We start from the raw sequence: 12982 nt of genomic DNA, 5'->3' as shown, positions 1-12982 counted from the left end.
AGCTCCATAACATGACTGAGGATAGAGAGCCTCTGTTCACATTCAAGAGCCAGGGAGTGTTTCTAAAATGTTGCAGGCTTCCCCGACAGCTCACCGGGAAAAAACAGAAATTCACGCTGCACATCGGTGTCACTTCCAAGCTGTCACACAGCATACCACGGAGATAAACACTGCACATGTGAAATAATTGTCAGTTACTTGAGACTGTCAAACATTTCAATGGAACATTGTCATCTTAGTGGCAGATGAGCAAAATAACTGTGTTTATTCAAGTCTACATTCATCCAAAACACACCTCATGAAATCCCAAGCTCTCAAGAGGGGGTGGTGGGAGGACAGATAGAAGGCACCCTTCATTTGTCCTTATCACATTTCAGAAGTTCATGACAAAGCCCTTAATGCCACCTATTATATCTATTTGCATAGCATTAACTGCTAAATTACTACAAATCCCTTGAGTACGGTAGTGCAGCTCTGGCTGCTCAGTGCCGTGCCCACTGCCCTGGGCAGCCCATTCCATGCCCTCTGGCGCTGTACCTTTCCCTAGCCCCCACCTGCCCCTCCCCTGACACAGCTCCACACCGCTCCCTCGGGCCCCGTCGCTGTCACAGAGAGCAGAGCTCAGCGCTGCCCCTCCGCTCCCTGTGAGGAGCTGCAGCCGCCATGAGGCCTCCCCCCAGCTCCTCTGCTCTGGGCTGAGCAAACCCAGGGCCCTCAGATGCTCCTCATACACCTTGCTCTCTGGATCCTTCCCCATCTTCATAGCCCTCCTTTGGGTGCTCTCTAATAGATTTACATCCTTGTGGCACCCAAAACTGCACACCATCTTAAAGGTCCTGTTATTTCAGCTGGCCAACACAAAACAAAACTCACCAAGAGACAGGCAGGTGCATAGAGCTTTGGCTATGCAGACAGGTTAGGCTGGGACTACACTTTGGTTATGGGATGGAAAAAGTTCAAAGACTTCCAGGGGGACAAATCTGGTGCCAGTGCAGCACTATTTGGCAACATGGACACGTTGGGCACCTACCATGGGGTCTCTGGATAGTTTTAGGCCCAGGGCATAGCACAGATGAACCTATGTGCTTGATGCTGAAGCATGGACCTGTCATCCCTGCTAAGGTGTCCGCTGGGACACTTCACCATGGAGAGGAGAATGTGCATGGAAGGCTTCATTAACTCCACTTGAAGCTGTAGGAAAATGAGTTCTGGGGAATTCTTTGGGAATGGGTATCTCGTGAATGTGTGCTGTTCTCCACAAGGGGAAGAGACATCAGTTAATTCTTTCACTGGGACATAGAGAAAGAAACGATTCAGATTTCAATATGCGACACCAGCCACTGCAACTCAGTATGTGATGTTCACACACATAACTCCATCCATTCCAGTAGTAGGTTGTAGAATCAATACCATGTGTAAGGATACATGTATAAGGAGAAGAGAGGAAAAATATATACGGACCTTTTATATTTCTCCTGGAGGAGAAATTCTTCTACTCAAACAGCCAAATCATAACAGACTTCACACAAACGCAGTTCCCCTGGTGTAAAAGATGCTTACTACAGATACACTTCTATTGCACAAGAAGAGCTTATCTGCACTGACATTATTGCTTCCACAGTGTGTAAATACATTTGTAAGAGGGGGAAGCTGTAATTATTTATCTGTAAAGGGAGAACTAAAATGACAACACATGCACAGGCACTGGCTAAGCTCCTTCTCTTCTTCCCCGTTCATTTTCTTTCACCCTTCTTCGTTCATCTCTACTTTTTCCTCTTCTCTCTCTCCCCATTTTTCTTTAAAAATATTTAAGAGAAAAGACAGAAATATCTCCCCGTCTCTTTTGCATGATGTTTCCAGGCCTAGCCATTGCTTGTGCTTCCATCCACATGCAACATTCAACACAAAAATTGAGGTAACTGAAACTCTGGTCATAAGCAGATTCATTTTTCCAATGAGCAGGTGCCCATTTAAGTACCACCTGTTCAGACTACACACAAATGTTAAGCACTGGCCAGCGTTGCATGCACCCTTTATTACCAAAACAAAGTAATCCAATTTTAACTACGCACTCTCCGTCAAAAATTTCTAACTTAGTAAAATGGTATAATAAATTTTCTTTGGGCATCAATGGAACTGCGAAGCTATTAAAATACGGCTTGGGAATTTCTAGTCACTTAAATTCCTCAAGCTTAAGCCAAACCCTTCAGGCCTTCTATGAGGATTTATCTTTGAATAAGATTCACCACACTGTTAGAGACCACATAAATAATGAGAAAGCTGTTTTCCTCCCCACACCCTAATTGCAGCACAAAAGTCAGACGGTACAGACTATTCACACAACTATAGAGCACAGAAACCCCCCTCACTTATCGTCCCTTGCTGCTGTGAAATGCAGATAAAGCCACATAGTATCTCATGCCAAAAAGCAAGAAAATTACCTATGCTTACATAGACCTATCTTGGAAGCAACTTTCACGAGTCCACTTTGCGGACTAGGAACTGATTGCATAAGTCTAGAAAACTGAATGCTGGGAGTACCCATTATAAAATGATGTGACTAAGAAGAGACATGGCAGGAGTCTTCTTCAACATTAAAAAGATAGAACAAACAGCCCTACATGCCCACTGGAGCTTCATGTGCAGAAAGATTCCAGCTGACCACTACAATAGCCTTGGTGGAGAATGAATACTGAAGCCCTGGGCTAGGTTCCTCAGCTTCCCTGAGTCTCAATACAACCATGGGTTCAGAACGCTTCAGGTAAAATCAGTCCCTCCACAATGGAATATAATACACTGAATAGCATCCTAGAAGTTACCTTCTAGGGTTATTTTCTATGATGAGCAAAATACTCCGTTCTATTAGACTACAAGGGAAGGTTTATCATGTCATGTGTCACAGAAGCACTAATTAATGCTAACATGGGAGGCAAAATACTCTCTTTTGCTAAGTCCATGCCTGGAATTTCTGATTTATGTACAGACAAGTCAGCTACCATCTCTCCACCAGAACATATCTACCTCTAAGAGGACAGACAGTAAGCTAATTTTCTCTTCCCACCGTCTGCTTGCAGTACACTGCACAGCCCTCAACGCAGAGACTACTTACTACTGCAAGTAGCTCAAAGCCTAACACATGATGTCTTGACCTGAGCTGTTACCTCCAGAGTGAGCTTTTCAGATTGTATCAGTACCTTACCATTTAACAGCGAGCACTATGGCTGAGTAGGTTAAGAAAGAAATGATAAACATGTGACTGAAACCAAGGGGAAAAATCTTAGGTTGCAAGCAATCACATCAAATAAAAGAAGAATTTTTGGAAGGGTTCTCCTGCTCTGGAAAAGCTGGGAAATTTGCAACAGAACCGCAAACGGCTACAAATTGCCTCCTCACCAATACTGAACATCTAAACCACCAGCACTATTAAAAATAAAATATTTTAGTCAACTAGAATATGGAAAATAAAATTATTTATTTAAAAAAAAAAGCTAGCCTCTTTGTTTCTTGAGGCCTGATTTTCATTAATGTAATATTTCTGTTAACAGCCTTGTCTACGTAAGGCATCTGTAGAAAGTTTTTATTGTTAACTTAATAGTGAAAATCTAATAAAGGTTGTATTTGAATTTTCCTATTAAACTGACGTCAATGGCAGTCTGAGAATCAGATTGTTACAACCCAGACTATGAAACAAACATTCAAGTCAGATGCTATAAATGTAGCCATTGCATACTGGTAAGTGTGTTTTAACATTTTTAATCAGGTCTCTGGGTAGAGCCAAGATACACTTGGCATAGAGAAGAGGGGGGAAATTATAAAAATGTACACATTTTTACTTGGAAAGTTGATTATAATTTATTTCCAGGAAGATGGAATAAAAATTTAGAATACGCACACAGAGTTGCACTTGTGCAAGCATATGTACAAATACTAGAGCATGGCCAAGTTGCTGGAGTTTGATGTGTTAGTCAGCACTTGCCACAAGACAGACTAAAGGTGACATGTTATCATCCCTGAATTTTCCTTCCAGGACCCTGTGTGGCACAGGGAACCCTAAAAGGAGGAAGAAAAGAGGGGAACCAACAGCAGTGCTAAAGCAGCACAGGAAACAACACACTGGTATGATGCAGAAATAAGAAAAGGAAGGCGTGTGTGTAGGGAGAGGAGCTTGTGGTTGGGGATTCAAAGAGTTTCCCGAGAACAACATTACAGGAAATTTGAAAATTCCACCTAGGATTTCCATCAAAGGGAATAAGGGGTCCCACACCTAATCAAAACCTTTGCACTGTTTGGAAAAATTCACCTTCCTCAATGTTTCAGACTTTTATAAAGACAAAAAACAGAAAACCAGATAAAACCAGCAAAACAGGAAGACTGTGGTAAGGAAGAGCCACACGGAACAAGAGCTGATTGGGAGTTGAAAATGGCTCTCTTGGCCATCAACATTTTGGTTTCCAGAAATCTGCCGGTATGGGCACAGGTTGCCCACAAGCACGCTGCAGATCTCTTGCCAGAGTAGCACACAGTGGGGCGCCAACATGTACCATGCTCCCATACGCACTGATGGCTTTTTTTGCCAGAAGCCATGATAAGATCAAAGGGAGATTGAAAGAGTAAACAAAAAGTCAACACACATGCACATATGGCTATACGATTTGCAATTCTTATTGCTACCATACAGAGCCTGACCCTTATCAGATTTCAAAACCTTTCAAACGTGTGAAAGAAGGATGTATTGGAGAAGAGAACCCTCCATTTTTTCATTTTTCCCATAAAGAAGGATTACACATTTGCATTTTCAATTCAAACAGAAAGGAAAAGCACTGGAGCTTTGTAATAATTATGAAATTACTTGGAATATAATCCCAATCACAGATTATTTCATTAACTGGAGAACTGGTGTTCAAAGCTTTCTCCTCTTTCAACCCACAATGTATTTCTAGAGCCTGCAATAATTAAATTGGAAATCAAGGAGAAAAACAAAACAAACAAACAAACCCTGCTTTAAAGATCAACTACAGTTCACAGAACTTTGGGCTATGTATTATTTGATGCTAAAGAAGCGGCAATTTACAGATGGATGTTAGAAAACTGAATTCTGTTGCCAAGTATTTTCAAGACTCTTGGCAGTACTCAGCAGCTTGGTCTTGGATGCCAGATTGGGAAGGGATGCAGCAGGGAAAGGGAAGGAGCCCTGTGGCCTATGTTGTATGTAAAGTTGGGACAAAGAAATGGCAGTGCCAGTGCAGGCTCAGGTTTCCTGCTGCAGATCTGATCTCTCTGCAAGCTGGGGGTATGCTGTGACATTGCACTCGAGAATGGAGTTATGCCAATACTTCAGAAGGGAATGGAAGTGCTGAAGTCCCTTCTATCCCTTCCCCTTTTAAAACCACATCTGTAAAATGCAAAGTCACAATAAAGGAGAATAAAGAATATTCCCTTGAATAATGTATTTACCTGATGTGAAAATGAAAACATTCAACTTCCTTCCAGTCAGTGGCACACTGAGACGCTGCAGATGCTGAAGCCATGGCCTATCACAGCTCACTGGAGCGCAGTCTGGTTCTGGTTACGCCAATGGATATTTGCACTGCACAGAGCACTGGGGAGAGGGTTTCCTGTGCGAGGGTGAAATGATCTCAAACTTGATTTACGGTATATTGTTACACCACCGTCTAGACGTGACTAGCTAGCTCAGGAACCGATAACAGCAAACCCCTGACAATAAGCTCAACAGAGGCTAATCCTGCCAACACTGTGGAGCTGGCATACTTCTGTGGGACAAAACCTCTCCTGCATACAACCACCTCCGCAGACTAGTCTCCTATTCTTGACTTTCTCTGGGTGAGGGAAACGCAAAGTAAACTTTTAGAAGCTGTGACACAGTTTACACAATCTCCCTGAGGTCAGTTATGGGGATTTTACAGCCCCTTTATGACATTTCGCCCAGTTGCAAAGGGGAAGAGTTGTTCAAGTTATGGCTCCAGCTTACAAAGTCTCTCTGGTACAGGTCAGAGCTCTCATCTGCATACTAGGAAAGTACTGTGTGACTGCTTCAGGGTCTTGGAAAGGACCTGACGGCTTACTTTTGCTATACCAGTAAACAGCATTGTCTAGCCAAGGTGCAGCTTACTTTGGCAGAAGACTCGGCAGGAGGATTAGCAACAGCACCAAGAGAACTTTCATGCTTGAAGTAAGTGCAGCTACACCTGGACTTCTGTTGACAGAATTATGCTTGTATGAGTGGAGGGAAAATCACTTCCTGACCAACCCAAATGTGCCAGTGAAATCCGTAAGCACAGAGTCAGGCTTTAGAAGAAACCACTCTGCAACTCCTGGCACCTGTTGTTATAGTGGAAATTTCAATCACAATAACCTGCAGTAATTAAATGGACCACAGAAGGACTTCTGCCCTCAGGGAAGGCATAAAAGAATATTTCCTTCAGCAAGCTGGAGTACATCCAGCACCAGTGCAACTGTGCAGGACTGGGTGTAGCAATATCAATGTCTCACACGACAGCCACTGGCAAGGAAATCAGATATAGGAGGTGTGGGAAATCTTGAGCCCTTTTTCTCTTCAGTCATGTAGCTTTTCATCTTCACCAGAAGCTCCTGTTCCAATGCAAGGAAAACAAATTACCACAGCTGACCGAGAAGTCAGCTAGGATGCATTGCTACATGAAGAGCTAGGTGTGAAGTTGAACTGCAAGTCTGGAGCATTCTTGGAGGAGCACCTATCCACGCTTCCTTCCTGCAGCAAGCTCATTTAAAACTTAAATTCATCAACAGCAGGTCCTGGGCGAGGCTAGTTAGCCAAGACAGCTCTCAGAGAGGATGGAACACAGGAGGCCTCAATAAGGAGGATGAGTAAGGTATGCTTCCAGTAGGTTCCCATGAACTTCCACAATCCACACTACATGTGTCAAGAACATTTGGGCCAGCAATAAGGTGCCTTCAGTTTCATATGCTCAATTCTCAAGCATGGGCAGAGGGCAGACTAATTTCAGGACCACTGCACAGATATCTAAAACCTCAATATTTTGAAATCCATCTTCATTTTCAGAAGCTGAAGACCTCATCATTCAACTTAGCATAACAGCAATTTTTCAACTAGACCCACTTATTTATCCAATATGCAAGCCTTCAAAGATGATAGGATGCATCATTTTTCCTATTCCCACCATATCAGCTTTCACTGAAACTACACATCTTCAAAGATAAGCAGTTACTAGTTGTCCTTATGATAACATCCATCCTATTTTGTCATTCCATTGTAGCCCTGTCAAAGATAAGTGTTATTCTGAGCTGAATTTAGTTCTTTCTGGTTGACTTAGCAAATGTTCCCCAAATCAAATGTTAGTCACAGATACATTCTATAAAATGTAATGCTTAGTAACATCCAAAATAATAAACTCAACAGTATTTTTATGGGTCAGTTCATCTAAACTCTTGCCTACTAAACATTCAACTTTTCCTTTAATGAGCTGGCACTAGGTACTATGGCTGACCCTGTGGCCACACTCATGTATTTAGGAGACCTACCTCAATTTTTTATCTCATGTATTTACAAGTTCTTCAGGAAAAAAGAAATCCACACACAAAGTTGGTGACTTCCAGTAAAGTATATAAGATAGTGAAAAATAAAGCAGTCTATGTTAGCAGAAACATAACTGGAGATCTGCTTGTTTTCTTTGCTGTTTAAGTCTGTCACTACCATTTCAATCCCTCAGTGGCCTCTTGTTTCTCAAGGAAATTCTGACTCATCACATGCAATATATATGTATATTATATATATATATATATATGTATATATAAATGTATTTAAAGTCTACTACTAACCAACAGCAATTCAAAAATTCAGAGCTGAGGTAAGGACCTGCAGCACTGCTGACATCAAGGAAACAAGACCACTACAGCAGGCCTGACTGTCATCAAGAGCTTTTCTTCACATGAGACAACCTGTAGCTGCACAAGGGAGACACAGAGGGCAAGAGACACCCACAAAGAAACCTTGTAAAGCAGGTTGACCCCAAAGGAATTAAGCTGCCTGAGACTGAGTCTGAGAGCTCACAGGTATCAAAGAAAACAATCATGCATCAATATACAAGCAGAGATCTTTGATGACCTCTTCCACTGAAGTACAGATTTTCTTCCTCCTTCTGCTTACAAACTTCTGGGACAGTTCCTCAAACTATCTAACTATCACCGTGCCAGTAGCCAACATTTATCTCTGGTAAGCTAAGCCTTTGTGATTGAAAGGTAGACTTAAAAGCAACCTGAAAAAAAAAAAGCATCAGTGAGCACAAATCCTACCAAATCCCTAAACACAGCCAATTGCAAATACAAGTTCACCACGGACATAAACATCATTCACATTTACAATACATTTCTCTCTCCAGCAGAGCTGGCTCAAAACATGCAGCTCTGGCAGCTGCAACCAACTTAGTTCTCAGGACCAGGAAAAAAATTTCTATTTTCACTGGATTTTTAATCTGTCTCAAGAAAGATCCTGCAGGTGTAACAACTCTAGAAAGTGAGATCCCCACATTATAAAGTTGGAACTAGAAATAAACAATTTTTTTTACTGAAAACATATTCTATATTACATGAAACAATATATCAATGTCTACATCACCTGGAGACAATGGAGGTACGCAGCATCACAGACAGAGTTTATGTGAAAAATCATATCAAAAACAACGCATCTGACCTCAGAGAAGGAAGAAGTTGAACACACCTATGAAGTTAAAGCTAAATGGGCTTAATGAGCTTATGTCAAGCGGGAAGGCTTACGTTGTTTTAACCAACAAGGGAAGGAAGCATGCCAGCAAGGACACCACCAGCAGGCACTGCTGTCCCACCAGGTAACCACTGTTGGCATTACCATGGGCAAAGAAGGGGGTAAAGCCTCCTTCCACCAATCAACGAGCCCTGGTTCCAGCAGCTACCTGTACTACAAGCGTGCATATCTCTAGGTTAGAGACCAGAGGTAATATTCATGTTAGGAGATTCAACTTTGCCCTGTTATATCACTGTTTATTTATACTATAAAAAAGAAAAATCAGATTAAGGTACCATCTCTTAAGCACACATATACCCACTGCCAGGTACAAGGTGATCTTGATTTGCCTGGGGCCTCTAAATATCACTGTAACATCATGAACAATCAGGAGATGTTTGACTCTTGATCTGTTTCTTCATCAGAGAACAAACAAATAACTGAAATATAAAAATATCCTATTAATTACAGGCATGCACTTCTAAGCTTCAAAACCAAAAGGAACCCACAAGTCCTCCTCTCACTCAAGTACATTTACAAAATAGCGTCTTCCAATTACATAATGAAACTTGCCACTAGCTGAAACAGACAAACTGCCAACCTGTTTGAAAATCCATGCTGCTGAACATGTCAGCATAAGGATCTGCAAACTCCCCTACAGGAAGTAACAAAAATGAATACATATGATTCGTAGTCAATGCTTTCATCAAATATCCCTATGTTCTTAATAGTCAAATTCCTACAGGGATAACAATCTAACAGGACAACTTGAATTTGCTCAAATCGTTGTTCAGAGGTCACCACTTTGTGTTTCTCATCAGACAAATCATCCTCTTATTACAATACCATGTGTTATGTCCCTCAAAGTCCTTGACCAACTGTCAACATACAAAGAATCAACACTGGAATGTGCAATCAAACTGAAGCACACAGGAAAAGACAGCACCCAAGTATCAAAGTGCCCAAGTAAGCAAGAGCCTTATGTCAGGATGCACACATGTGTAGTGATATTCTACTGCATATAAGTATAAAATACAAATGTACATGCAGGAGTTTGAGCAAATGTTGCTCGGGAGAAAAACTCTTTAGTAAGCGAGAAATTAACATCCAGTAATCAGAGCAGCATATGTACTTGTTCTTCATGCACAAAGTCAGATCATCCTGACTATGGTTTCTGCAAAGACCAAAATCAGCTTGCAGGCTGACACCACTCTGGGATAGATGTTTGAGATGCCACTTAAAGGAGTTGTGCACAGAAAATCTCGTAAGAAAGAATGAACCTGGCACATTTGTGCCAATGTCTGCATAGCTTCCAGAAAACTGTAGATAGGGAAGGCAGAAGCAATCCTGCACACATGATCTCTTTGAGCAATTTGATGTTGCAATCAAACTTGAAACATGCAATCAATAAATAGAACTCACCAAAGGATTCTAAAGCTTTCACATATGCATTTAATTCAGAACTTTTTTCATGGAGAATCATGAATCAAGACACACATCCCACTTCTGTTAACAAAGGTAAATTTTCATTACACTCAATGCTATGGAAACATCCTAAAACAAGGCATCTTAGTTTTGATTAGCAGACCATCACAACTTAAGCTTTTCTTATTACTGATGAGGTTTCTTAAGATAAAAAGATCTTAAGTCCCTTAAAGCCAGTTAATGCTTGTTCTAATGGAAAAAGTAACTTTTTCCAGCTGTGAAGCAACCCTTAACTCCTAGAGGCCTGAAGTCCCACAGCCAGATGTGACAAGAGTGTTTTCAGGATTAAAAAATTGTTTCGAGCTCAGGGTGCGCTGTCAGGCCACAATAAAAGGAAAATGAATACAATATGCTGGAAATACAACACTAGTACACACAAAAAAATCCAACGCTTTCTTACAGTGTTAATTAATGCCACTGTGCCTGCCAGTCTTATCACACCCAACCACACTAGACCTCCAGGCTGTCATTTGAGGGATGACACAACACAGCAACAGCAAGCTTTCTGCAGGACACAAAATACAGTTACTACTAACCCAACCCGAGAAAGTGCTTGATTTCACAAGCGTTTTTTATTGTTTTTTTCAGTTCTATTTTGCAGAAACCTCTGCATCTGTATTTGGGGGGAAAAGGTGAAGGTGAGCAGGAAGGGAGGGATGAACAGTGGCAAACCAAGGAAACATCACTTCTTCATGTTGAAAAAAAGAACAAAATTTAACAGATTTTCATTTTAAAAGTTTTTCAAACTGAAGGAAAAAAAAAAAGCACTGCAAAAACATTTTTTCTGTATTAACAATCCAAATTCTGACAGGACCCCTGCCAGTGCTTCCTTAGGATGGAGACCTAGACAACTGAGTCATCTTTCCTCTTGTTTTTCAAAGAAAGGAGAAAGCAATGCTGAGTCACACTGTGTACACCAAAGCACTGGACTGCAGTGCGTGGCTGAGATGTAGACTAGGTACACTGGGCCAGCCCAGTCCCTCCAGCCTGGGTAGAGCCATAGGCACGAGGCGTGATCGCTACTGGGTCATGCAGGCCTCCGCCACACGAACTGCCACTAGGAGAACAAGTTTTCAGACAAAGAGGTGGAATCTGTGTGTTCAACGTACTGTAGGGACTCCTACAGATCACGGAGTCCAACTCTCTGCTAAAGCAGATCCCTACAGAAGGTCGCATAGGAAGGCATCCAGGTCTTGAGTATCTCCAGAGAAGGGGACTCCACAACCTCTCTGAACAGCCTGTTCCTGTGCCCCTTGTTCTGCTGTTGCCCACCCATTGACTTGACTCCCACACTTCAGATATTTATAAACAGTGATGAGATCTTCCCTCAGCCTTCTCTTCCCCAGGCTGAACAGTTCCAGATCTCTCAGCCTTTCCTCAGAAAGGAGACGCTCCAGGACCTTAATCCCCTTTGTCACCCTCTACTGGACTCTCTCTAGGAAATCCCTTTTTTGAACAGGGGAGCCCATACCTGGACACAGTACTCCAGATGAGGCCTCACCAGAGCAGAGTGAAAGGGGAGGATCACTTCCCTTGACCTTCTGACCACACTCTATTTTAACTCACCCCGGCCCCTACAAAAGTTTGACAAAATAGTTTATTTGATCAAGGACAGTTCTTTTTCCTTCGCAGTAAAACAACCACCTAATTGTACAATAAATCACTGTCATGCACAGTAACACTCCCTGTTAATAGATTCCAAGTATGTGGTATTCCTTTTACAACACTGCTTTTAAAGAAACACCCCCAGGTACACGCACACACCCCAAACAGAACACCCAAGTTACAACATCAAGCAGCAGAAGTTCAGAGTTAGCACTGTTCAAGGAAGCAATATACCTATCTGCACCTTAATTCCAACCGTGCTAAAGAGATGAAACAAATATACAGCTGGGTGCGTGAGCTACTTGGAGTTTTTCTGTATGCATAATCACTGTATCCCAGTTCTTAGAAACAACCTGCTGCCCTGAGTACCCTGTAGATGCTGCTGCTGCTTCATGTGCCAGCAGTCACGATGTCTGCAGCTCCTGTCCAAATGCGCACCATGCCCTCTGCCTGGCCATCCTGCAGCGCCTAATCTTAAAAAAAGTATCTCTTTTTCTTTTCTTCCTTTTTCTTCCATTTTAAAAATACAAATGCTCTCTCATTGTCAGTAAGTATGCCAGTAATTACTTTCATTTCTCAAGTCTTTTCCCATTTTGTTGTAGCAACTGGTCCAGTTTGTGATTACAGTTTGACATATTTGGCATGTTACTCAGTAGTCAAGACTTTCAGAAGTTGCAGACACTGAAATTACACAAGTCCCCTTTTAAATTAGTAAATTCATTTCTTCTGTTTAAAATTTAAATAGAGGAGAGTGCAATGATAATGAATCTGTGATAGGAGTTAAGGAAGCAGTTGGCAGTCTTTTGCCTTTTCCAGCAGAAAAAAAAAAAGGAGCTGCTTGATTTTTGCATCTCAAATTGAGGTAAATACTGTCCAAATTGCTGCGTCCATGCACTACATATCACTTGCTCCTTGAGCAAAGTGATTCCAGGCAACTACTGCAAAACCTAAAAATTTGTCATATAGAAGAGCTGCTAATCGGGGGGGAGAGAGGGGGGAGAGAGGAAGAGAACTGCAGCAAATTGCTTGGGCTTCAAGTATTCATGAAAATTTTAGTCTATATAGAAACGTTAGACGTCCCAAAATGCTTCTGTTGTGGTTGCTTGGAAAGGAAAC

The 12982-nt window shown here is 41.8% G+C and overlaps 1 protein-coding gene across 1 annotated transcript in view; it reads right to left on the bottom strand.

The window, feature by feature from the left end:
* Positions 1 to 5490, bottom strand: part of PDE3A (phosphodiesterase 3A) — a 221447-nt gene extending 215957 nt beyond the window's left edge. Inside the window, exon 1 of the mRNA XM_021391172.1 lies at positions 5455 to 5490. Coding sequence (XP_021246847.1) covers positions 5455 to 5475 — 21 coding nt within the window. The 5' untranslated portion in view covers positions 5476 to 5490. The remainder of the gene's footprint in view (positions 1 to 5454) is intronic.

This window comes from Numida meleagris, chromosome 1 (genome assembly GCF_002078875.1).
Source record: "Numida meleagris isolate 19003 breed g44 Domestic line chromosome 1, NumMel1.0, whole genome shotgun sequence".
NCBI classification, from domain to species: Eukaryota; Metazoa; Chordata; class Aves; order Galliformes; family Numididae; genus Numida; species Numida meleagris.
This window is presented reverse-complemented; position numbering and strand designations above follow the sequence as displayed.